Below are 27,280 nucleotides of genomic sequence, written 5' to 3' on the forward strand. Positions count from 1 at the left end.
TTTATTGCTGAATTGTACTTTCCAAGCACTTAGCACAATGCTCTGCACACAGTAAGTGCTCAATAAATACAACTGAGTGAATGATTGAATCTAACCTTTCTCCACTTTTCTGCTAACTGTAATTTATTTTAATGTTCATAAACTGTAAATTCCTTGTGGGCAGGCATCACATCTACCAACTTTGTTGTATTGTACTTTCACAAGCACTATATACAGTTAGTGCTCAATAAATATAATAATAATAATAATAATGATAATTGTGGTATTTGTTAAGGGCTTAATATATGCCAGGCACTGTCCTAAGAACTGGGGTAGATACAAGATAATTGAGTTGGACACAGTTCTGGTCCCACAGAGGGCTCACAGCCTTAATCCCTATTTTACAGATGAAATAACTGTGGCACAGAGAAATTGAATGACTTGCCCAAGGACATACAGCAGACAAGTGGCAGAGCTGGAATTAGAACCCAGGTCCTTCTGACTCCATGCTCTATCCATTAATAATGATAACAATAATAATTTTGGTATTTGTTAAGCACTTTGTGTAAAGCACTGCTCTAAGCGCTGGGGAGGATACAAGGTGATCAGGTTGTCCCATGTGGGACTCACAATCTTAATCCCCATTTTACAGATGAGGTAACCGAGGTACAGAGAAGTTAAGTGACTTGCCCAAAGTCACACAGCTGACAAGCAGCGGAGCGGGGATTTGAACCCATGGCCTCTGACTCCCAAGCCCATGCTCTTTCCACTGAGCCACACTGCTTCTCTAAGGCCAAACCGTTTGACTGATTCACTTTTATCAACTAATGATCAGTTGATTAAAATGATCAGGAGGGCCAGCTTATCCTTTGGAAGACTGTCAGATACAGAATGGTGGCCAGGCGGTATTTGGCTTTTAGATCAAAGTGAAGGGCTACAGAACTGTAGTGCTGTACAACCTTCACTAACGTGGTAAGGCCCAGAACCTCTGGATCCTGGAGCAGTTCCATCAGTCTCACCGGCAAGACAGAAGGATGAACAAGTGAGTCTCGGAACAGAATCAGTCTGTGAGCATCGACGCTGTGCTCACCTCAAAACCCATTTGTTGGGTGGGATGTGGGAGGAGAAAGAGGAGAGAGGAATTGTTTGAAGGTCACAGAAAAGCTCAGTCCTGGCAGCAGCACAGCGGGAAGCTGGGACGAGAGCATGAGACAAAACTGCAAAGCAAAAACAGCACTAGGCCCAGCACACAGCAAATGTCAGCCCATCAGGGGATAATCTTTGTGTGTACATGGTGTATGTTAGCATTGTCAGCCCTGAATCAACCTTTATAGTTTCACCTTCAGTCATAAGAATATGTCACCGTACGGGGCATAATCTTTGAAGAAGTGGGACTGCTAAAAGCGTTTTTTCCTACCTGAAGACTTGGCTTTCTTAGTTCCTTCCTGTGATTGTGTTTGTGGAGACTGCACTCTCTGTTTAAAACCTGAAATCCCTTCATGTAGGAAATTTGTAAACCTTGCATTTATGGAAGGCCCAAGGACACTCCTTATAATTAGCCGAACCAGTATCTGTATTTCTGGTCATGAATCCCATTTGCCTAGTAGAGTGAAAACTCACCTATTCAGAATACAGAGGATGGAGAGCAGAACAATAATAATAATAATAGTAATAATAATATTCGTTAAGCCCTTACTATGTACCTAAGCCCCTGAGTAGATACAAGATAATCAGGTCAGAAACAGTCCCTGTCCCAAATGGTGCTCACAGTGTGAGGAGAGGAGTGAATAGGTTTTGAATCCCCATTCTACAGAATTAGGAAACTGAGGCAAAGAAAAGTTGAGTGACTTGCCTAAAGTCGCACAGCAGGCGAGATTAGAACCCAGGTTCTTTGGCTCTCATATATGTGATCTTTCCACTAGACCATGATGCATTATGAAGCCATATGACATTATTGTTCAAATTGTTTACTTTTGTTTTTATCATTTGTACCTACACTCTTACTTTTTTACGTATTGTGTATTTCAAAGTTCATGTTGGCATGTCTCCTCCTCCTCCCTCCAAAAGAGGGCAAGCTCTTCAAGGACAGGAACCATGAAACTAGTCAGTGAGTCAGTCAATTAATGGCATTTACTGTGCACACAGTAAGTGCTTTAACTATTTATTCATTATATATTGAGCACTTTGGGCAGAGCACTGTACTAATCCCTCGTGAGAGCCTTGTGCAATACAAGAATTGGTAGAGACACCTCCTTGCCCACAAGGAGTTTAGAGTCTAAAGGGGGAGAGATATATTAAAATCAGTTATGAATACGTACATCATTGTTGTGGGGTTGAGAGTGGGGTCAATATTAAGTGCTTAAAGTGCTCAAGTGCACAAGACAGCTTCTCAAGAAGTCTATTGTAAGCTCCTTGAAGGCAGGGATCATGTCTACCAACTCTATTGTACTCTTCCAAGTGCTTAGTATAGTGCCCTGCAGGCAGTAAGCACTCAATAAACCAATCGATGAATCGTATTCATTGAAGGCTTACTATGTGCAGAGCATTGTACTAAGCTCTTGGAGAGTGCAAACGACAATATAACAGACACATTTCCTGCCCACAACGGGCTTACATTTTAGCATAGATTAATCAATTGATTGCTGTCGTTGATATTGATGCCCCAGGGTAAAAATGAAGAATTAGCTAAAGAAGGAAGCTATAGAGGAGAAAGCCTTGGTGGTGGCAGATTGCAGACTACAGGAATTGTTCTAAATAGAGGTGTGAAAAGTTTTTGCTTGAAAGCTAGAGTGGGTCAAATATTAGGAAGCGTCAGAGTTCACAAGTCCACATGGATGTGATAATCGGCCAGTTAGTGAAGAAACTAATCTATTTTTCTTGCCCTGACTGAGATGATTATATAGGAAGTGTTGGAAAATATTCCAAGTAATGAGTCAGGTTAGGCCAGCCTTTTATTCATTTTGTTGCAACGAAAGGTCACTGGCTGTTCGGTAGCCAAAGAACAAGAACTGAGGATGAGCCCATCCTTATATTTCCCTCTGGTCCCACTTCTCTGGGTGACACAGCACCAATTCCCTCAAGTCCTATTTATTCAGGTGCTGGACTGGCACATCATGTGCCGTTCTGCCCTTGTTTGTTGTTGTCTTCATTAGCCTCTCATTATACACCAAGCTCCTTCATTATCGGCTTTGGGTCATCTAGCAGACACTCTGTGGCTGAAGAAGTCTTCAGCAAGAAGTCTTCAGCAAGCGTAGGTGTCGGGTTTCAAGGCTATGGACTGCAGCCAGTTAAATATTGCTGTTAGGGTTTGCTAATAACCTGGGGTCTCAGGACTATGGATGGCGGTCGGTAGATCATGCCCTTGCAAGTCGCCGATTTCCTATGTGGAACTCAGCACAACTAATCAGTATAAATATGTTGCCGACTTGTACTTCCCAAGCACTTAGTACAGTGCTCTGCACACAGTAAGCACTCAGTAAATGCCATTGAATGAATAAAAGCATATTTAATCTGCTCCTTACTTTGAGAATTGCCCTTTATCCCGGACTTAAAACAGAGTTCCTGCTGATGACAGTGAATGAGCCTAGAGAAGCAAAGACCTAATATAGCCAAAATGATTAATTAGACTATTCAGATGGAAACTTTTTTCCTGATTCCATTAGATTATCAAAAAAGAAAAAAAACCCCACCAAAATGTGTTTTCCTAGTTCCAGGCCAGCAGCTCTCACTTGCTTCTAAGTAATTTCACAAACTCCCTCCAGTCTGGGTTGAGTTATAGCTGATGTGGATTTCAGTTCTAGGGTTGATATATTCCCTGTAACTGGGCGTTCAAAAGTCTTAATGTTTCTGTTCCATTATATTTTTCAAAAATGGTACCCGCTTATTTTCGCTAGGAGGACATCATTTTGTCTCCTCTTTCAAACCAAATCAAAAGGATGCCTGTAAAACTGAGGAATGAGGAAGCTTTCTGTGCCAGTTACTTAGACCAAGCAAAACATGTCATCTATATATCCTGGCTTCATAATGAACAGGTGATTCCTAGCCGATGAGTTGTCAGTCTTTTTTGTAAATTGCTTTTGGGTGAGTTTATTGCTCATGAAGACATGAGGTCGAAAGTGCTGAGTTCTCCGGAGAGAACTGTGCCAGAGAGTCAAGGCTGCTGATCTTTACTGAGGTTATGAGTCAACCATGAGTCTAGAATATTATTGCCAACCCGGTATTAAAACAATGCTTTTGGTCATGTAACCAAAGAAGTGCACTATGGGAGACTGAAATGCTTGTGTCCAAGTGTGGGGGTGAGGACAAATGGTTTAGCACAGTGCCAACAATGAGACGGAGCAGGATTCATTCATCCAATTGTATTTATTATGCATTTATCGCTTGCAGAGTACTGTACTAAGCCCTGACCACGAAATTGATGAGAGACCAACCTCAGCCGGTAATCAGCTAGTTGTCCACTGGAGCAGAGGCCTCTGGAAGGCTGAGAAATCGAGGCAAATTCAAAGACAGCCACATCTTGTCTCTTCATTCACTTAGCCTCAAACCTCTCTCCCTCACCACAACCTTTGTTCGCTCTGTTATTGCCTATTAGCATCCTCAACCTCAAGTATTTACTATATGCCAAGTACTGTATTGAACCCTGGCTTAAATACAAGATAATACAGAGCAGGCAAGTGGTGCAGCCAAGATTAGAACCTAGGTCTCTCGACTCCTAGGCCAGACACTTTCCACTAGACCATACTGAATTCATTCATTCAATCATATTTATTGAGCACTTACTGTGTGCAGAGCACTGTACTAAGCGCTTGGGAAGTACAAGTTGGCAACATATAGAGATGGTCCCTACCCAACAATGGGCTCACAGTCAAGAAGGGGGAGACAAACAACAAAACAAAACATGTGATCAGGTGTCAAGTCACCTGAATGTCAGGCAGTCCTGAATGAGAGGGAATTATAATAATTGTGGTGTTTGTTAAATGCTTATTATGTGCCAAGCATTGCACAAAGCGATTCAGTAGATGCAAGATAATCAGGCCCCTCATGGGATTCACACTCTAAAGTAGGAGGGAGCAAAGGAGCAAAAAAGTCCCCATTTTGCACATGAGGGCACTGAGGTGCAGAGAAGTTAAGTGACTTGCCCAAGGTCACACAGCAGGTAAGTGGCAGAGTTGGAACTGAAACCCAGGACTCCTGACTTCCGGGCCATGCTCTTTCCACTAGACCATCCTGCTTCCCGAATGATTGGGACCAAATAGACTTGAAAGTACAAGGCAGAATTGCTATCCAAAACTCCCATAGGATGTTTTAAGACAATGGGCTCTAATGGGAGATAGTGTGGCCTAATGGAAAGAGCATGGGACCCGGAGACAGAAAACCTGGGTTTTGGTCCCAGCTCCAGCACTGATGACATGGAGCCAATCAATGAACCTCTCTCTGCCTCAGTTTCCTAATCTACGAAATGGGGATAGTGAGACCTCGTCTCCCTACCTCATACGGATAATATGAGACAAAATGAAATAATGGTTGCAAGAGCTTTTTTGGAAACATAGAAGCTCACTAGAAAAATACAAGGAATTGTGATTGGTGGTTGGGGGACAGAACTAGACATGATTTCCAGCTCTGCTATATGCTTCAAGCAGACAGACCACTTGACTTCTCTGGGCGGCTCGGCAAGATGCCAAGAGCATTTGGAAGAAAGGGATTCCAAAAACTTTACTGGTTGAAGTCATCTTTGAGCTTTAGAAGTAGTTAGTGCCACCTGCCCGGTAGCTCTGTGAATGTCAGCAGTGATCTGTTTGTTTCTCATAGGGGATAAGATTTGGCCAGAATGAAAGGCCAAATGAAATATCGACTTGGCAATCCTGGACAGGCTGGATCCATGGTCCAGCTGTGCAAGAATAGCCAAGTTTGGATGCTGCTGCCTGTTCAACCTCATAGCCTTGCTGCTGGCCTAGTGGAAAGGGCATGAATCTGGGAGCCAGAACACCTGGGTTCCAGCACCAGCTCTGCCAGTAGGGAAATACCTGATAGGGCAGCAGTGAAGGTTTCTGAGTGGAGATGCATTTAGGGTCAAGCCCCATCTTCCATCTTGCCTACTCTACTCCTTTAAGAAAAGATATTGGATTCTTACCTTGCATGGCCCTACCTGCCCTCAGGGAATGAATCTGTTAAGATTCTTGTTTGCCTGGAATTTGTCCAGTCTTTTTAAATACAGATGTGACAAACCATTTTAAGTTATCCCAGCCATGTGGCTGACCCCTGACCCCTATCCAAGAGCTGGCTGGAATGGAGAATATCTTTTGGGGATCCCATTTCATCCTGCAGAAATGACACAGTGTCATTGTTGCCTGCTTCCCTTCTGGCTCCCTAAATTTGCACACTTCGTTTCTGGGCAAACGTTTGGTCTTTCTCTGTACCGGGTGGTAGGCTTGATGGGTAAGGGCATTGGGAGCTTCATGCCCAGGCACTGCCCTCCTAAGAGAGTAGGGCAGAAAAGGATTCTGGGATGATTAAAAAATCTGTGACTCTTTTCAAATATAAATAAGTTAAACTTCCGAATCTTATGGGGAATCTTGAGTTTCTAGCTGCCCAACAAGGAGCAGAGCATGTATGGAGGAGAAATACCCTCAAAGTCCAGTGTATTTGCCATGGCTAAACACTCATCAATCAATCAATCAGTGGTATTTATTGAGGGATTTCTGTGTGCAGATCACTATACTAAGCACCCGGGAAAGTACAGTACAACAGAGTTGGTAGACATGTTCCCTTCCCACAAGAAGCTTACAATTTTCCCTCCCTACGAGGTCACCTGTGCGCTTTAGTCCTTACCCCCTAACCAATTAGCTATTCATCCCTCACCCCAATAGCACTTAGATACATATCCTTATATTTGGTTGCTTCACCCATTTGTAATTGATTTTAATGTCCCTCTAGTCTGTAAACTCGTTATGATCAGGGAATTTGTCTCCTAATTCCATTGTATTGTACTCTTCCAAGAGCTAAGTACAGTGCTTTGCACATAAAAAATAGTGGTATTTATTAAGCACTTACTATGTGTCAGGCACTGTACTAAGCACTAGGCTCGAGACAGATGATTGGGTTGGACACAGTCCCAGTCCCACATGGGGCTCACAATCTTAATATCCATTTTACAGATGAGGTAAGCTGGGCCCAGAGAAGTGAAGTGACTTGCCCACATTTACACAGCTGACAAGTGGCAGAGCCCGGATTAGAACCCAGGTCCTTCTGTCTCCCAGGCCCATGCTCTATCCTCTAGGGCATGCTAATTCCCATAGTAAGCACTCAATAAATATCACCGATTGCTTGTGTGGCTCAGTGGAAAGAGTATGGGCTTTGGAGTCAGAGGTCATGGATTCAAATCCTGGCCCCGTCAACTGTCAGCTGTGTGACTTTGGGAAAGTCACTTAACTTCTCTGTGCCTCAGTTACCTCATCTGTAAAATGGGGATTAAAACTGTGAGCCCCCCGTGGGACAACCTGATCACCTTGTAACCTCCCCAGCACTTAGAACAGTGCTTTGCACATAGTAAGCGCTTAACAAATACCATCATTATTATTACTATTATTATTATCTCCCCCACTGGATTGTAAGGTTCTTAAAGGCAGGAACCATGTTTATGAACTGTAGTGTACTCTACCAAGTGCTTAGTACAGCTCTCTCCACTCTCTCAATAAATACCATTGCAGGAGTGACTGATTGATTGACAGCTGAGACCTAGCATAGAGATCCTTTAAAAAGCTTATGAATCCCTTTCCTCCTGAGAATATTGGACAGTTTCAAGGGCCTTTTCTGACCTCTTATGTCATATGGACCATAGACTGGTTGGACAGAATATCAAACAGCCTTCAGGCAGCTCCCCCATCTCCCTCTCCTCTCTTTTCCTTTCACACATTTTTCCTGCCGCCTTCCAATTTTCAGAGCAGAGATAAAAAAGCCCAATGAGAGGTAAGATATCACCTCCAAAAGGCTGTTTTCAAAGCTATCCAGTCCCATTTTCTATATGGGTTTGTGATAGGACTTCTAACTGCAGTTCCTGTGAAGCTGGGGGAGTTAGGGGATTGGCAAGTCTTGGGATCTCCCAGATCTGAAAAACAGAACACCCAGTCTGTTACATTGAATGCCAGACAGTAGAGGCAGTTTTTTTTTTAAATGGTATTTGTTAAGTGCTTAATATGTGCTCGGCACTATACTGAGCTTTTGGTAGATACAAGCTATCCTTGATGGGGATAATCAAGAAATATCTACTGATCATGGAAATCATTTGTTTCCTTGAGGGTGGAGGTTAATGATAGCACTGCCATCATGAAACATCCACACAGACTTCCAGGTCCCCCTTGCCAGCTGAGTCTAGAGGAGAAACTTTCAACATTTCTAAATGTGTCTTTGGGGCCAGCTTTAGGATTCTCTAGCCACTTGAAGGGAATTAAACATCAAATCCTGGAAAAGCAGAATCAGACTCACTGAGCACTACTTTGCCTGTAGTGCAGGTATAGGGATTGTAAAGAATCTGTGAATGACTCAGGATTGAAAAGGAATTCTGAATGGCTCTCTACCACATGACCAACAAAGTGTAGATTTTCCCCATCTTTTTCTCAATCAGTCAATGGTACTAATGGAGCACTTACCTTGTGAAGAGCACTGTAATAATGATGGTATTTGTTAAGTGCTTACTATGTGCCGAGTACTGTTCTAAGCATTGGTGGGTAGATACAAGTTTATCGGGTTGTCCCACGTGGGGCTCAATGGCCTTAATCCCCATTTTACAGATGAGGTAACTGAGGCACAGAGAAGTTAAGTGACTTGCCCGAAGTCACAGAGCTGACAAGTGGTGGAAGCAGAATTGGAACCCATGACCTCTGACTCCCAAGCCTGTGGTCTTTCCACTAAGCCATGCCGCTTCTGGGAAAGTACTATGCCTACAGAGCTGGTAGATGCAATCTCTACCCACAGAGTGTTTACAGTTTCCTCACCTGTCCCCAAATGACACTTGATTGATTTTTAAAGAGCTATATTTAGCATACTAAAGAGTCTGTCCATATGAAGCTCTCATGTTTTCAACCCTGGAGTCATTTTGTTAATATATGTCTTCTGTTTTTTCCCATTAAATTGAAATCCAGGGATCATATCTTTTACTTCTTCTGTATTTACCTCAAACAGCTAGTAGAATACATTGCACCTATTAGATGCACAGTTCAGTTCCCTGCTCACTGTACGCACCATCAGATTTGTTGAGGTCATCGAAGATGGTGGCAGAAGGATGATTCAGAGGCAATTTTGAGTCCTCTTTGGGGACAGTTTCCAATCAATCAATCAATAAATAAATCAATAGTATTTATTAAGCAGAACACTGTGGGCAGAGAGCTGTACTAAACTCTTGAGAGAGCACAATAGAGTTTTTTTGTGGCATTTATTAAGCGCTTACTATGTGTAAAGCACTGCTCTAAGCACTGGGGAGGTTATAAGGTGATCAGGTTGTCCCATGGTGGGCTCACAGTCTTAATCCCCATTTTACAGAAGAGGTAACTGAGGCACATAGAAGTTAAGTGATTTGCCCAAAGTCACACAGCTGACAATTGGCAGAGCTGGGATTTGAACCTGTGAACTCTGACTCCAAAGCCCGTGCTCTTTTCACTGAGCCATGCTGCACATGATCCCTGTCCAAAGGGATCTTATAATGTAGTAATGAGGGAGATAATAAAATAAATTACAAAAAAAAGAATGCCACCGAGTATAAGGATATGTACATAGGTGCTGTGGAGGTGGCGGTGGAGTGAGTAGCTAAGTTCTGAGGCAATACAGACCTCAATGAATAGGTGACACAGAGGGGAGGAAGGATAGGGTGGGGAGGTGAGAGGTAAATCAGGGAAAGTTTTCTGGCTTGTTTTGACCCAACCAATGACTGGATGGGCTGAAATCTAGTCTCCAGGCATCTGGGCCAGCTTGAAGCCAATGACCTTCATCATCATCATCAGAAACGGTGATCATTGAGCCCCTACTGGATGCAAATCACTGTAGAAAGCACTGGGGAGAATAACAATAATAATAATAATAATAATGGCTTTTGTTAAGCACTTACTATGTGCCAAGCACTGTTCTAAGCGCTGAGCGGGATATAAGGTAATCAGGTTGTCCCACGTGGGACTCACAGTCTTAATTCCCATTTTACAGATGAGGTAAATGAGGCACAGAGATGTGAAGTGACTTGCCCACAGTCACACAGCAGACAAGTGGCGGAGCCGGAATTAGAACCCATGATCTCTGATCCCCAACTCCGGGCTCTTTCCACTAATCAATCAATCAATCAATCATATTTATTGAGCGCTTACTGTGTGCAGAGCACTGTACTAAGCGCTTGGGAAGTACAAGTTGGCAACACATAGAGACGGTCCCTACCCAACAGTGGGCTCACAGTCTAAAAGGGGGAGACAGAGAACAAAACCAAACATACTACCAAAATAAAATAAATAGAATAGATATGTACAAATAAAATAAATAAATAAATAGAGTAATAAATATGTACAAACATATATACAGGTGCTGTGGGGAAGGGAAGGAGGTAAGATGGGCAGGATGGAGAGGGGGACGAGGGGGAGAGGAAGGAAGGAAGGAAGTCGGCCCCAGCTCCTGTTGTTCTAGTCTGTGAGCCCACTGTTGGGTAGGGACCATCTCTATATGTTGCCAACCTGTACCTCCCAAGCGCCCAGTACAGTGCTCTGCACACAGCAAGCGCTCAATAAATAGATTGATTGATTGATTGCCACCGGGCCTTACGACAACTAAGCCATGCTGCTTCTCTAGCCACACTGCTTCTCATAGCACTCTATGCTTACTCAAGGAGAGCACAACGCAACTGGGTTGGCAGTCACATTCCCTACCCGCAGTGAGTTTACAGTCTAGATGGGGAGACAGTAATATAAACTAGACTGTGACTAGACTGTGAACCTGCTGTTGGGTAGGGACCATCTCTATATGTTGCAAACTTGTACTTCCCAAGCACTTAGTACAGTGCTCTGCACACAGTAAGCGCTCAATAAATATGATTGAATGAATGAATGAATAAATAAATAATTTATAATATGTGATTTGTAGATATGCGCCAGAAAAAAGATCCATCCACTTGATGGCTGTCTTTGGGTCTGGCGAAGGGAATAGTTCTCAGGTTCTCTTGTTCTCCCTACTCCATCTCTTTGTGTTTCTCTTTCATTCAACCACTCTCAATCTCTTTCTCTTCTGATATTTTCCTTCAAATTCACACAAGCGTGGATCTCACTGGGGCCAGCCTGCTAATGGGTAAGCCCTTCAGAATCCTAAAAAACTCTTCTGTGGAACTGAGGCTGTAGGTCCTTGTGTGTAGGGAGCCTATCGACCAACTGTATTGCATTATACTCTCCCAAGTGCTTAATACAGTGCTCTGCACACAGTAAGCACTCAATAAATGCCATTGGTTGTTCAATTGGTCCACCAGGGTTTCACCTCCCCAACTGCACCTTCACCAACCTTGATTTCAGTTCAGTCATAGAGGCCACACTCTCTTAAGTGAAAAGCTACCAGGTCGGCCTGAATCCCTTTCCTCCGAAGTTTCTCCAAAAGTCCCCTTTCCCTCTCCTCCTGAACCATCCCCTGATCGGAAGATCGGACAAATTCATAATTTAAAATGTGAAGATGATCGCTTCATACTGTTACAGACTGTTCATTTATTGGATCGTCTTAAGGGATGCCGTACCACGAACGTGCCAGTCCATCGTAACCCTGTTTGAGTTTCTGGGTTACTGCCTAACCCTGGAATAGACGTCCAGTCACCATCAGTGACGGAAGCAGAGATTCCTGGGTGGTTCCTCTTTTTTTCCCGGAGAACCAGATAAAGTTTCTCCCCGGACCTGGGAAGTGGTTTGGCAGGGGGACATATGCACGCAGCTGTGCCTTTCTTGCTTGATGTAAGAGCTTCTCCAGCTCCCAGCAATCTGCTTTCTCTCGCCTCTCTCTGCCTGGAAAAACGATGATGAATCTCTCCCATTTGCCATCCGCTTCCCGTGTCTCCCCCGCCTCATATCTTTCCCATCTTGTTATTCCCGGTGATGCCAAGCGGGAGGACACGGTAGTGGCAGATGGTACTCACGGGTAGCTGTGTTCCCGAGCAGCGGAGTAACGTGCTTACACGTGTCCCCTCGCTTTCCTCTGCCCGCCTTCTGCCTCCTCCTTCCCACAGTCCTTCTTTCCTTTCCCTTTCTGACTCCCAAACTTTGCTTCTTCACTGACTCTCACCAGCCTTGCAGGGAGTTTAATTTCCTCATAAACTTGAGAAGCAGTGCGACTTCAGGGAAAAAGTTAGAGGACTGGGAATCGGGAGACCTGGGTTCTAATCCGAGCTCCGTCATTTGCCTTCTGTGTGATCTTGACTTCTCTCTGTCTCCATTTCTTTATCTGTAAAATGGGGTAAAATTTTTTTTGATGGTATTTGTCAAGCGTTTACTAAGTGTCAAACACTGTTCTAAGAGCTGAGGTAGGTTCCAGTTAATTAGGTCAGACCCAGTACTTGTCCAGCAGGAGGGAGAACAGGTATCCCCATTTTACATGTGAGGAAACTAAGGCACAGAGAAGTGGAGTGACTTGCCCACAGAAACACAGCAAGCAATTGGCAGAGCTGGGATTAGAACCCAGGTTCTTCTTACTTACTGGAGAGAGTATGGTCATGAGAGTCAGACACGTTGTCTTTCTATATCTTTTCTCCCTCTCCCTGTAAGCCCTTTGTGGGACTTACTGTGTCTGATGTAATCATCCTCTATTTTCCCCAGTGCCTGGCATACAATAAGTGCTCAACAAGTCCCACAATTATTATAATTATTAAGCCAGGGAAAGGATTCATTTGTGGAGGCCCTGATGGACAATAACCCCTGCAGCCTTGTCTGTCTCCATCAACTTTGTGCTATTTATACTCACCTAGAAAAATACAACACCCTCCCCACACTCCAGGTCCTTGTTTATGTCTTCGGCCCAGAGCTTGATATTTGTTCGGTACTTCAATTTTTCCCAAGCCCTTTTACCTCAGTCATTTCTTTTCTTCCACACCACATCGTTGGAAGGTAGAGGAAGCAGCTCTATTTAACAGAAGAGGAAATTGAGGTAGAGAGGGAGTAAATGATTTGTCCAAAGTCAGACAACAGGCCAGTGGTAGGGCTGGGATCAGAACCCAGGACTTAGCCCCATTTTTATGAGTGAGGAAATTAAGGCCTAGAGGGGTTAGGTGACAGAGCTAAGTGGAAAGAGCACGGGCTTGAGAGAAGTCATGTGTTCTAATCCCGGCTCCGCCACTTATCAGCTGTGTGACTTTGGGCGGATCACTTAACTTCTCTGTGCCTCAGTTACCTCATCTGTAAAGTGGGGATTAAGACTGTTAGCCCAGGTGGGACAACCTCATTACCTTGTATCTATCCCAGGGCTTAGAACAGTGGTTGGCACATAGTAAGCGTTTAACAAATGTCGTCATTATTATTATTTTCCCAAGGAAACTCAGCAGACAGAGCTAGGACGAAAAGCCAACCCACTTGGCTCTCAAATCTGACCAATAGCCTATGCTGAATTCAGGACAGTAGGAGAAATACATTTCAAATTCAGGTCCAGATGAATGACACCAGGTATGTCACATACGCCTAATCTGTAGAAGGTATGAAATTGGTACCAAATCAGGAAAATGTCCCATATCCTGTGTTCTTTAGTTATCTGGAGAGTTGGGTTGTTGGTTGTGGAATGTACCCACTAGTTGAACCAGATAACCTTTGACCCCTTGACATTCTGTGTTCTTCCTTCTCAGCACGGCAAGTCCTTCATTCTCTCTCCTCATCTGTAAAATAGCAGAACGTTACATCCTGGGAAGGTGAACCGGATGAGGAACCCAGTTCTTTCCTCTATGATAAGGAGAGATTGAAATTGCATAAAATCAGGCTTAGGTAGACCCGAGAGAGAGGCAGCATAGTGTAGTGGATAGAGCATGGGTCAAAGAGTCAGAAGGTCACTGGTTCTAACCTTGGCTCCACCCCTTGTCTGCTGTGTGACCTTGGGAAAGTCACTTCACTTCTGTGCCTCAGTTTCCTCATCTGTAAAATGGAGATTGAGACTGTGAGCCTCATATCCGTGGTTTACTGGATAGAGCACGGGCCTGGATGTCTGATGGTCATGGGTTCTAATCCCCGCTTCACCACAAGTCTGCTAGGAGACCTTGGGCAAGTCACTTAATGTCTCTGGGCCTCAGTTACCTCATCTGTTAAATGGGGATTGAGCACGTGAGCCCCTTGTGGGACAGGGATTGTGTCCAACCTGATTCATTTGTATCTCCCTTAGTGATTAGTACAGTGCCTGGCACATAGTGAGTGCTTAACAAATATCATTAAAAAAGTTCCCTGTTTGGGCTTGTGATCAGGGACAGGGAAGGGAAAGAGTCAGTAGGACAGAAACTGTGCTTCCAGAAATTCAATGTCTGTTCTCCTTTCTACTTAGACTGCGAGCTCATGTAGAATGGGGATCATGTCTAACCTGCATTGTTTCTACCCTAGAGCTTGACCCATAGTAAGTGCCTACCAAAAACCACAATCATTGTTACTATTATAATAATTATGATTTTTTTTGTTAGTCCAGGCTGCTTCTCAGTAACAGACCACCTTTCTCTGCAGTGAAAATTGGCCTGTAGAAATGATTTTTTTACTTGGGCTCCAGGAGACAGGTATTTCTGGATCTATGGCAGGTGGCTGGATATAAGTTCAGATGTCTTAAAGAATCCATCAGGGGTAGTAGAGCAAGGATTGCTCCCTTCTGTGCCTGTAATGGGGCTCCGATGAGCACTCCTGACCTCCCAGGGGAGAATCAATCAATCAGTCAATCAATCAATCATATTTATTGAGCGCTTACTGTGTGCAGAGCACTGTCCTAAGCACTTGGGAAGTACAAGTTGGCAACATGTAGAGACGGTCCCCACCCAACAGTGTGCTCACAGTCTAGAAGGGGGAGACAGAGAACAAAACAAAACATATTAACAAAATAAAATAAATAGAATAGATATGTACAAGTAAAATGAATAAATAAATAGAGTAATAAATACGTACAAGCATATGTACATATATACAGGTGCTGTGGGGAAGGGAAGGAGGTAAGGTGCGGGAGATGGAGAGGGGGAGGAGGGGGAGAGGAAGGAGGGGGCTCAGTCTGGGATGGCCTACTGGAGGAGGTGAGCTCTCAGTAGGGCCTTGAAGGGAGGAAGAGAGCTAGCTTGGCGGATGTGGGGAGGGAGGGCACTCCAGGCCAGGGGGAGTACGTGAGCCGGGGGTCGACAGCAGGACAGGCGAGAACGAGGCACGGTGAGGAGATTAGCGGCAGAGGAGTGGAGGGTGCGGGCTGGGCTGTAGAAGGAGAGAAGGGAGGTGAGGTAGGAGGGGGCGAGGTGATGGAGAGCCTTGAAGCCGAGGGTGAGGAGTTTCTGCCTGATGCGTAGGTTGATTGGTAGCCACTGGAGATTTTTGAGGAGGGGAGAAACATGCCCAGAGTGTTCCTGCACAAAGACGATCCAGGCAGCAGCGTGAAGTATGGATTGAAGTGGGGAGAGACAAGAGGATGGGAGATCGGAGAGGAGGCTGATACAGTAGTCCAGATGGGATAGGATGAGAGCTTGAACGAGCAGGGTAGCGGTTTGGATGGAGAGCAAAGGGCAGATCTTGGCAATGTTGCGGAGCTGAGACCGGCAGGTTTTGGTGATGGCTTGGATGTGAGGGGTGAACGAGAGAGTGGAGTCGAGGATGACACCAAGGTTGTGGGCTTGTGAGACGGGGAGGGTGGTAGTGCCATCAACAGTGATGGGAAAGTCAAGGAGAGGGCAGGGTTTGGGAGGGAAGACAAGGAGTTCAGTCTTGGACATGTTGAGTTTTAAGTGGTGGGCAGACATCCAGATGGAGATGTCCTGAAGGCAGGAGGAGATGCGAGCCTGGAGGGAGGGGGAGAGAGCAGGGGCAGAGATGTAGATTTGGGTGTCATCAGCGTAGAGATGATAGTTGAAGCCGTGGGAGCGAATGAGGTCACCAAGGGAGTGATTGTAGATCGAGAACAGAAGGGGACCAAGAACTGAACCTGAGAAGAGAACTGATGCTGATCCTAACAAGGGCTCTGAATCCATCAGAGTTTGAGGTGGATTGTTTTCTTTTGATCTGCCACCAGGTCTCGCATTTTTATCCATGATCTTGATTTCCTGGGAAGGATTGTGAAACCTTTATAGAGTGTTGAGCAGTTTTCAGAGAGATATAATAATCTCCTGGCAGTATCTCAGTCTGAATTGAGCTCTCTTAGTGAAGCCTTCAGGAGTACTGATACTGCTGGTATCAGGAGTATTTGGTCACGCCTCACAACTTGTGAAAGGCTTGGTTATCCATTCCCCTGCTCTCTTCCCCACTTTCCAGTGCTCCCATTTTTCCAACCTCTACTCCCTTCCTTTCCCTTTTTTTTGGTATTTATGTGCTTACTTTGTGCCAGACAACCTACTAAGTGCCGGGGTATATAGTCGGGTTGGACTGAGTCCCTGTCCCACCTAGGGCTCCCAGCATTAATTCCCATTTTACAGATGAGGGAACTGAGGCCCAGAGAAGTTAAGTGACTTACCCAAAGTCACACAGCAGACAAGTGGTGGAGCCAGGATTGGAACCAAAGTCCTCTGACTCCCAGGCCCGTGCTCTTTCCACTAGGCCACACTGCTTCTCCTGCCCTCTTTGTCCCTACAAACAGTAGGTGGACTACCCTGTTGAATTGTACTCTACCAAAAGCTTAGTAGAGTGATCTGCACACATTAAGCACTTAATAAATACCACTGATTGATTGAATTCAGTGTGGATTTGCTCCCGGTTACCTTTCCTTTGATTCCAAAGAGTGGGGAAGGCACCTGGGCTAAATCCATCCTGTAAGATCACGGAGTCTCAATCCAAGAATCTCGATTGGCCCCTCTCCATTCAATGAATGTCTAGGCTCATGATCCAAGTGCTCTGGTTTGTATGCCAAGATGGGACAAAGATATATATGCCGTAATTCACTCACTGGCAGCTCTTATGAGACAGAAGGGGCAGGAGGAGGGAAAAGAGCCATGGGAGAAGGTCTTTCAGGAGCGTGACCAATGCAGGACAGGGATTGTGTTGAACCTAATTCACTTGTATATACCCCAGTGCTTAGAACAGTGTTTGAAACATGGTAAGCACTTGTAATAAATACCATTCCAAAAGAAATTTAAACCGTCATTAAACACGATCCATGTGCCCAGCATGGTTCTCTTTGGATAAATACAAAATAATCAGGTTGAACACATTCCCTGACCCACATGGGGCTTACAGTTTAAGTTTCTAGACTGTAAGCCCGTTGTGAGCAGGGATTTTCTCTATTGCTGAATTGTACTTTCCAAGCACTTAGTACAGTGCTCTGCAAACAGTAAGTGCTCAGTAAATACGATTGAATGAATTAGGAAGGAGAACAGATGTTGAATCCCCATTTTATAGATGAGGAAACTGAGGCACTGAGGACAGAAGAAATGATTAAAGGAGAAGTGAAACAGATGCAGTGCAGTTCTCACAGCAGGCAGGGAGTGATTGAAGCATGGATTGAAGCTTGGATTCCCAAAGTGATTGAAGTTTGAATTCCACTTTAGGGAATTCTCCAGAGTCGAGGCACCACCCAGTCCCCTCTAGCACAGCGTTCTCCGTTCTTACATTCCAGACTCCCTTCCCTGTCTCCTCCATTGCCTGGGACCCCCTCTTATTCTGGGAAAAGGGGTGGGATGGGGAGAGATCAGGTAGTTGTTGTGGAAGAGGAGGAGGAGGTTGGGGAAGAAGTTCCCCTTCTCCTCCCCAGATATTCTGTTACTACCAGCTCCAGCTGGGGTTGGGAGAGGGGGTGTTTGCAGCTAGGGCTGGAGAAGAAGCATTCTGGAAAAGGGGAATCTGTAAGAGCAGGGCCTGGAAGAGAAGGAACGTGAAGAGGAATGTGCTCAATCAATCAATCAATCAATCAATCAATTGTATTTATTGAGTGCTTACTGTGTGCAGAGCACTGTACTCCCCTTCTCAGTGTTCCATTACCAGCCCCTCCTCTCCATATGGGGCAGTGGGCAGTCACAGTCAGGGACGGGGGAAGCCAGGGATAGGGAAGAGACCCACGGCTGGTGGCAGAGAGAAGAAGGGATGCTGCCCCTTCCCTGGTGGGAGAGCCATGGTGGCAGCAGAACCACATGGAGGGTGGGAGGGAGCAGGGCGCTGTGGGGTTGGGTTGGGGCTAGCTTTCCAGGAAAGGCGTTGAGGAGAAGCAGCACGGCCTAGAGGAAAGAGCACAGGCCTGGGAGTGAGAGGATGTGGGTTCTAATCCTGGCTCCGCTATGTGACCCTGGTCAAGTCACTTAGCCTCTCTGTGCCTCAGTTACCTCATCTGTAAAATGGGGATTAAGACTGTGAGCCCCAGGTAGGACAGTGACTGTGTTTGACCCGGTTACCTTGTATCTACCCCAGCTCTTAGAACGGTGCTTGTCTCATAGTAAGCACTTTACAAATACCCCAGTTATTATTATTATTAGGTGACTGCCCCTCGCCAATGCTGACAGCGGCCAAGGGGACCACCTGGCCTGATGTGCCTCATCTGTGACTCAGTGGAACGGGCCCGGGCTTGGGAGTCAGAGGTCATGGGTTCAAATCCTGCCTCTGCCAATTGTCAGCTGTGTGATTTTGGGCAAGTCACTTAACTTCTATGTGCCTCAGTTACCTCATCTGTAAAATGGGGATGAAGACTGTGAGCCCCAAGTGGGACAACCTGATCACCTTGTATCCTCCCCAGTGCTTAGAACAGTGCTCTGCACATAGTAAGCGCTTAACAAATGCCATTATTATTATTATTATTATTATTATTATTATTATTAAATTGGAAACTCCTAGAAGAGCTAAATTCGCTCCTCAGGTGGGTAATTTTACTGCTCCTGTCACCCTACATATGAACACAAACCACCGCATCCAACTCCACAAAATTTTGGGGACAAACACTCCCCATGCATGCCAGGGGGAAAAACGTAAAGGGGGACCGTGGTCAAGCAGCTTCTCACAGTTGCTCCCTAGGCCAGGCTAGGGAGGAAGAGAAACCCCACTGCAAAGCCCCTTGACATTTCCTATCTAAAAAAGGAAAGGATCCCTCAAAAACGAGCTTTTCTAAGAGTCAGAGGTCATGGGTTCTAATCCCAGATCTGCCACTTGTCAGCTTGGTGACTTTGGGCAAGTCACTTCTCTGGGCTGCAGTTACCTCATCTGTAGAATGGGGATTAATAATAATAACAATAATGATGCCTCCTCCTCCAGGAGGCCTTCCCAGATTGAGCCCCCTCCTTCCTCTCCCCCTCCTCCCCCTCCCCATCCCCCCACCTTACCTCCTTCCCCTCCCCACAGCACCTGTATATATGTATATATGTTTGTACATATTTATTACTCTATTTTATTTGTACATATTTATTCTATTTATTTTATTTTTTTAATATGTTTTGTTTTGTTCTCTGTCTCCCCTTTCTAGACTGTGAGCCCACTGTTGGGTAGGGACCGTCTCTATATGTTGCCAACTTGGACTTCCCAAGCGCTTAGTACAGTGCCCTGCACACAGTAAGCGCTCAATAAATACGATTGAATGAATGAATTTCCCAACAGCGTTGTAGTCGAAACGCGCAGGGCAAAGGAGAGCATCCTCTTCCAACCTGTTACATATTTCCATATCCAGTAGGTGGCAGTATGACACCTGGAAAGGTCCCTTGTGTGGGCCCTGCAGGGTTCCCAATTAGGAACTGCAGGCCCGGACTTCTGAATGGGAAGGAATTTTTCCTGCTCCCTAATCAGTGAAACCATGAGCAGTTTAAGCCTGTCGTTCTTGGTAATTTTGTGGCTGGGGCCCTTCAGATTGTTTCTGAAAGAATTCCCACAGGGGGCAGGGAACGGAGGGAGAGGCGGGGGCAAAGTTCTCCTGAGCAAGCTTGTCTCTGGCTCTCTCCATTTTTCATCCCGGAGACTAAATTTGGTAAATAACCTTTCGGTGACAATCAAACGCGGGGCTCCTGCTGCTCTGTGCTAATTGGTACTGGACATGGGAGGATACGGTTTATCTTCTCTGGTAAGGATATGGAAATTCCGCAGAGAGAGCTTGGCCTGGACACAAGGAGGGATTGCACTCTGGAACTTTGATTCTCTTTGCTCTGCAGAGTCAGCAGGGAGGACCCTCCTGAGGTAAGATGGAGGGAGACTTCTTATGTGGTTACCATTTTCCTCCTTTCTTGGTGTCAGAGCAGGAACACAGGGAGGCACTCCAGAACTGAAGGAACGTAAGAAAAGACCAGGCACACTGAATGCAGAGAACGCCTCTTTTGAAAGAGCCAATCAAAAGGAAACTCAATGACACTCCACAGGCATTCTACTCTGCACTCTGATTTCATTTGTAATAATGAAAATGATAATAATTGTAGAATTTGTTAAGCGCTTTTTATGTCCTAGGCACTGTACTAAGCGCTGGGGTGAATACAAACGAATCAGGTTGGACACAGTCTCTGTCCCACATGGAGATCACAATCAGAACAAGAAAACAAAACGGCTTCTTCCTTGGCTCAGTGGGGCTTAATGCCTCAGGATAGTCCAGGAGTCCCAGAAATCCAGTGAGGAACCACTATGACTGCCCTACTGCATTGTGGGTAGGATTGATTATGGGCAAGACAGGATGCCAGAGAAGGAGGCTCTGGCAGTGGCCTAGTGGATAGAGCAGGGGCCTGGGAATCAGAAAGTCCTGGGTTCTAAACCTGGCTCTGCCACTCGTCTACTGTGTGACCTTGGGTAAGTCAATTCACTTCTCTAAGCCTCGGTTCCTTCTTCCATAAAAGGGGGATTAAGACTGTGAGACCCATGTGGGACAGGGACTGTGTCCAGTCTGATTAGCTAGTATCTACCACCGCACTTAGAACAGTACCTGGCACATGGTAAGGGCTTAACAAATACCATTTAAAAAAACCCACAAAACCAGAAGCGACCCAGGTTGCACCTCACCAGCTCTGAGGATGGATGGCAGCAGGCTACCTAAGCAGCCACTCTATGGTGAAGTGGTGAAACTGTGAACAAGGATAGAAGAAGCACTCTCAAGTCCCAAACGGGACAAAATTCTATCATGTAGTCGAACAGTTCTTTTCACTGTACCTGGTTCTTGTCTATCTTGCCGCCAACTTCTCACCTTCGTCCTGCCACTGGTCTGGCATGCCCTCCCTTCTCATATCTCATAGACAGTTACCTCCCTCTTCCCCACGCACACGCGCACACACACACAAACACACACACGCTTCAAAGCCTCATTGAAGACACATCTCTTCCAAGAGACCTTCCCTGCCAAACCCCGCCTTTCCTTTTCTCCCTCTCCTTTTCGCATTGCCCTGACTTGTTTCCTTTATTTATCCCTCCCCCAATTCCACAGCTCTTATGTACATATCAGTAATTTATTTATTTATATTAATACTTGTCTCCTCCTCTAGACTGTAAGCTCTTGTGGGCAGGGAATGTTTCTGTTATATTGTACTTTCCCAAGTACTTAGTACAGTGCTCTGCACACAGTAAGTGCTCAATAATGATAACAATGATGGTATATGTTAGGCACTTACTATGTGCCAAGCAATAAATGCAATTGACTGACTGTCTAGTGATCAGGTGGGAGACAGCAGAAGAAGACAAGACCAGCCTTGTAAGCAGCAATAAGATGGCCAATCATTTAATTTTATATTGGGCTGTGAGCTTTTCAGCTGATCTCTCCCCTGTCTGGTATAGATGTAGCAGCAGTTACCCTTACGTTCGGTAATTTCTGCTGCTCCTTAACTGCGGTGCTTGCAAAGCAGCATCCATATTCAGAGGGACTTGGAAGAGAATACAGAGGATCTGGAGAAAGTAGAATAGATAGAGTGCTATCTGGAGAGACACTTTTGGTTCTGGGGCCTTCAGGTCAGCTTTTTCCAAAAAGTGTATATGACAACATTACGTTCAGCCACGTGCCCTTGGTAGTAAGTGGGACATCATAGGCTACACCTTGTCCTGTATCTACAAGAGGCATCGGTGTCCATGCTAAGCAGCAATAAGAAATGGGGTGATGGTCTTTGAGCAGAGGCCTTTGGGAAAATCAGAGCCCGAAGCAAAAGAAACAAAAGTAGCAACAGATATTGTGGAAAACACTGCAACAGGGCATCAAGGGACACCTTTTCGGGTACACAGAAGGAATTGCCCATCTTCATCAGTCACACTCCCACCAACACTGATAAAACCTCATCCTGGAAGTGTCATCCCTAAGCCCGAAGGACAGCTAGATACAAAGGTCGAGTTGATTTTCTAGTTGCAGTTAGGCTCACGTCTCCCAGATTGTTGAAGTGGCAGGTGGACCTTGGGGGATGGAAAGGTGCTCGGCAAACAGAGTTGAGGGCTCAGAGTTCCGGGATAACATCCCAGTTGTCACCACAGCCATTTGTTGTGGCAAAGCCTCCAGATCCCTCTCCTCCTAAGAACGCAAAGAAGACGTTGGTGGCCAGATGGAGAGTAACTGTAAAGTCTATAGTGTTTAAGGATTCAGTAGCAGGATAATGTATTGTTTGTGTGTGTTTCTGCGTGAGTCTGGGTGGGGTAGGGGGAAACTCCCATCATTTTAATCTTAAATACTTAGTACTAGTGAAGCTTTCAGGGGTTTGTCCAGCTTTGTTTATGGCCAGTCAGTCAACAGTATTTATCAAGGGTCTTCGAGTACCAGAATTTATCGAGTTCATTGCCCTGTGTGTAATCCCAGCTGACACATAAATTATTCAATCAATCAAGAGTATTTTTTGAGTATTTATTTTGTGCACAGCACTGTACTAAGGGCTTGGGAGAATATGGTAGAGTTGATAGACACAATCTCTGCCCTCAAGGAGCTTACAGAGAGGCAGAGACATATACTAAAATCAAGTACAAGAAGTGGGAAACATCTGTGTTTAAAGATATGTACAGAAGAGAAGGAGCGTGGCCTAGTGGATTCATTCATTCACTCATTCAATAGTATTTATTGAGCGCTTACCATGTGCAGAGCAATGTATGAAGCACTTGGAAAGTACAGTTCAGCAGTAAAGAGAGACAATCCCTGCCAACAACAGGTTTGCAGTCTGGGGTGGTGCAGGGTGGGGACAGACATCAAAACAAGTTAACAGGCATCAATATAAATAAATAACATTATAGATATATACATATATAGCCTGGGAGTCAGGAGAAACTGGGTTCCAATCCTGATCCTCCACTTGTCTGCTGGGTGACTTTGTACAAGTCACGTCACTTCTCTGTGCCTCAATTACCTTATCTGTAAAATGGGGATTAAGACTGCAAGCTCTATGTGGGACGTGGACTGTGTCTAAATTGATTATCTTGAATCTACCCTAGTGGTTAGAACAGTGCCTGACCTGGAGCAAGTTTTTAACAAATACCACAAAAAAGAATTAAATAAGGGGGGTCAGGGGAGAAATTGAGAGATCTCCAAGCCAGGACAAAATACATTTTCATCTCCCATTTTCTTTGTCTTCATTGAAATGGGTGAATTTCTCTTATAAAAGTGGTGCAGTGTTTTTCCCCCAAAAAAACTGCCCTTGACCCTAAAGAATGTGATATTTTTCCTTCCCCTCTCCTTGTAAAAGTGTTATATTGGGTCCAGAATGGAGTAATTTTATAAAGAAGCATGCACCTCACCACTTGGAAGCTTCAGAAGTTTCATGGGGGCCTTCCTCCATGAGTCTCCCCCAAACGTTTTCCAGTGCTTCGTATTCAGGGCCAGAGGAAGAACCCTAGGAGTGGCCTTATCCAAGAAGATGGTAAAATGGAGGGAATGAGGAAGAAGGGTAGGGAAGGTCTGGGCAGGAGAGAGTACCCCTGGGACATATTAAAGAGATGGAGATAGTGGCCTGGTGCAGTTCTCACATTTATGTGGTTTTAATGGCCAGTATATAGATCAATAGAATGCCATCTACCAGGTTAATAATGGGGTTATTGGTGACAGCAATGGACCTGGTAGCTATGGAATCCACAGGCAATCAAAAAATACTGCTGTAAAATCGACATTTTCTTCCCCTTTTTTCTCTCTTTCCCCAGGGCTGCCACTCAAGTTCTTGCAGTGCTGCTGAAATCAAGTAAGCAAGCTTCCCCTCTCTCCACTCTCTTGAAAATTGTTCAAAATTTTCCCTTCAGAGTTGAGCATCTGTAGCAGAAGCATCTTTAGCGTTCTTTACGCTATTCCCCCTTCACCCTGAAAGCAGTTTCCAGCCTACCCATAAAAGTGAGGAGTAAAAACGGATTGATTCTTCTGCTTCTCTTTTAGATGGCAGAGAATCAGGACTGGGTATGATGTTTCCTACCTACCCTTCCTTCTGAGCATAAGCTGGAAGTCTGCCTCTCACTGGGTGCTCCAGTGATTAGGGGCAGAGGTCATAAGAACCTATGATATTCTGCAAAGCCAATACACAGTCACACCAGTCTTCCTTAATGCCCAGGATTCTGTCTCTGAACACTAACGAAGATGCTCAGAAGGACTTTTCTGTGACCCATTTTCCTCAACTGTATTCTCCCTCCTATTTAGACTGTGACCCCCACGTGGGACAGGGATTGTGTCCAACCTGATTAACTGGTATCTACCCCAGTGCTTAGAACAGTGCTTGACACATAGTAAGTGCTAAAGAAATGTCATTAAAAATAAGAACTATGTCAGGAGACCCTCTTAAACATCTGCAACTGGATTTCTATAGGAAATTCTGGGGAGATTTTGTTAGGAAAGACCCAGGCTAGGTATAATCAAGGATAACCAAAATAATCCAGGAGAATGGTGAACCAGTGAGGAAGATTCAGTCTGAATAGATAAAGACTCTTGTGGACTGGAGGGGGTCAGTTGGTATTTATATAGTCAAGAAGGTTAAAGTCAGAACAAACATAATCAATATGAAGTTTATGGGGCATTTGTTAGGTGATAGATAACAGAAAATCATCAGACTCCTATGGTCTTGGTTCTGTAAGATCCTTTAAGCACTTGATATTGACCCCACCCTTAGCCTTCTAGCACTTCTGTACATATCCATAAATCACTGAGATTTCATGGTTCTTGAGGGCAGGTAATGTGTCTACCAACCCTGTTGCATTGTACTCTCCCAAGCTCACAGTAAGCACTTAGTAAATACCACTGATTGACCCTTTCACATGGGGCCCCCAATTTAAGACATAGAGAGAGCAGGTATCTCCTTTTATAGAGGAGGAAATGGAGACCCAGGGAGGCTGTTAGTTTGCCAAAGCAAACACACGGCTACAGTGAAGACTAGAAACTAACCCCCTGGTTCCCAGACATTTTACATTAGCACAATAGCTTTTTCGCTGGGCCACACTGCTGTCCTTTGGAATTTGTTCAATAAATCCTGCAACGTCGGGATGGAGCAGAGAGATGACAGATTCAAAACATAGAAAAGCAATCCCCTGTTCACCCAGTGGGTAGTAAACATATGGAATTTGTTACCGTAAGAGGTTATGAAGTCAGAAAATACCGGTAGTTTAAAACAGACAATACACTCATTGATGGGAGGCCTTTAATAGGCCACAGGAGGGAGAATTTGGAAAGTAAGATGGTACAATCCTAGCCTTCTAGGTAGATGCCAACTATCACTTGGTTTCCCAAGCATCCTGTTATCCCTGTTACAGATGAAATTAAGGGCCAGGTTTTCCATTTTTCTGACATGGAAATCACATTGTTTATTGTTTTATGTTCTTTTAGTAATTTTTTAAATAGTATTTGTTAAATGCTTATTATATGTCAGACACTGAACTAAGCGCTGGGTAGATACAAGATAATTGGGTTGGACACAGTCCCTGTGACACATAGGACTCAGAGTCCTAATCCCCATTTTATAGGTGAGGTAACTAAAGCACAGAGAAATTAAGTGACTTGCCCAAGGTCACACAGTAGACACATGATGGAGCCAGGATTAGAACCCTGATTCCTCTGACTCCATGGCCTGTGCTCTATCCACTAGGAATGCCACTTCTTATAATAACAATAATAATAATAATAATAACAATAATAATAATAATGATAATAATAATAATAATAATAACATTTGTCAAGCACATGCTGTGTCAAGCACTGTACTAAGCACTGGGATCGATACAAGACAATCTGGTCTGACACAGTCCCTGTCCTGCATGGGGCTCAAAATCTAAAGGAGAGGGAGAAGACAAATTTTATCCCCATTTTAAGATGAGGAAATGGATTTGTCCAAGATTACAAAGCAGGGTTATCCATAGTGGGTTTACCACAAAGGATCTAGATTTCTGTGAATTCCTTCTCTTGGTCTGGCAAGACATGATGATGATGATGATGATGATGGTGTTTGTTAAATGTTTATCATGTGCCAAGCACTGTTCTAAGCACTGGAGGGATACAAGATAATCAGTTGTTCCATGTAGGGCTCACAGTCTTAATCCCCATTTTACAGATGAGGTAACTGAGGCACAGAGAAGTTAAGTGACTTGCCCAAAGTCACACAGCTGATAAGTGACAGAACCGGGATTGATAAAACATATAATGATGGAATCATCTCTGTGAAACAAGCAATGAGCCAAGGCCTTCTTACCTTGAGGCAGTATGGCCTTGTGGAAAAGCATAGGCCTGCGAGTCAGAGGGTTTGGGTTCTAATCCTCATTCTGCCACTTGCCTCTGTGTGACCTTGGCCACTTAATTTAACTGGGCCTCAGTTTTCTCATCTCTTAAATGGGGATTCAATACATTTCCTGTAGCCTGTAAGCTCATTACAGGCAGGGAACATATCTGCTAATTCTGTTGTATTGTACACTCCCAAGTGCTTAGAACAGTGCTCTGCACATAGTAAGCACTCAATAAATACCACTATTGACTGACTGCTATTCACCCTCCAAATTAGATTGTGAGTCCCATGTGGAACAGGGACGGCATTCGTTCTGCATATAGTGCATCTAACCCCAAGCGCTTGGCAAATATCAAGCACTGAACACAAACACCATTACTATTGTTTATTATTATCATCATCATCACCATCATTATTATTATCACCTCAGGACTGAGAACCTTTTCGGAGGAGTTGATTGTAATGCTCATGGTTGGCACAACTCTGTTCACTGTCTTGCCCCAGCCAGCCATGCAGAGCCAATGAGGGGGCTGGCATATGGTGAAGTGCAGACAGATGTTTTTTGCATGCAGGACC

The 27,280-nt window shown here is 44.7% G+C and overlaps 1 protein-coding gene across 1 annotated transcript in view; it reads left to right on the forward strand.

Annotated features, from left to right (window-relative positions):
- Positions 1-27,280, forward strand: part of AGBL1 (ATP/GTP binding protein like 1) — a 655,387-nt gene that overhangs the window by 49,336 nt on the left and 578,771 nt on the right. Inside the window, exon 6 of the mRNA XM_038747354.1 lies at positions 24,156-24,193. Within this exon, the coding sequence (XP_038603282.1) occupies positions 24,156-24,193 (38 nt within the window). The remainder of the gene's footprint in view (positions 1-24,155; positions 24,194-27,280) is intronic.

The sequence above is a fragment of the Tachyglossus aculeatus genome, chromosome 5, assembly GCF_015852505.1.
Source record: "Tachyglossus aculeatus isolate mTacAcu1 chromosome 5, mTacAcu1.pri, whole genome shotgun sequence".
Taxonomy (NCBI): domain Eukaryota; kingdom Metazoa; phylum Chordata; class Mammalia; order Monotremata; family Tachyglossidae; genus Tachyglossus; species Tachyglossus aculeatus.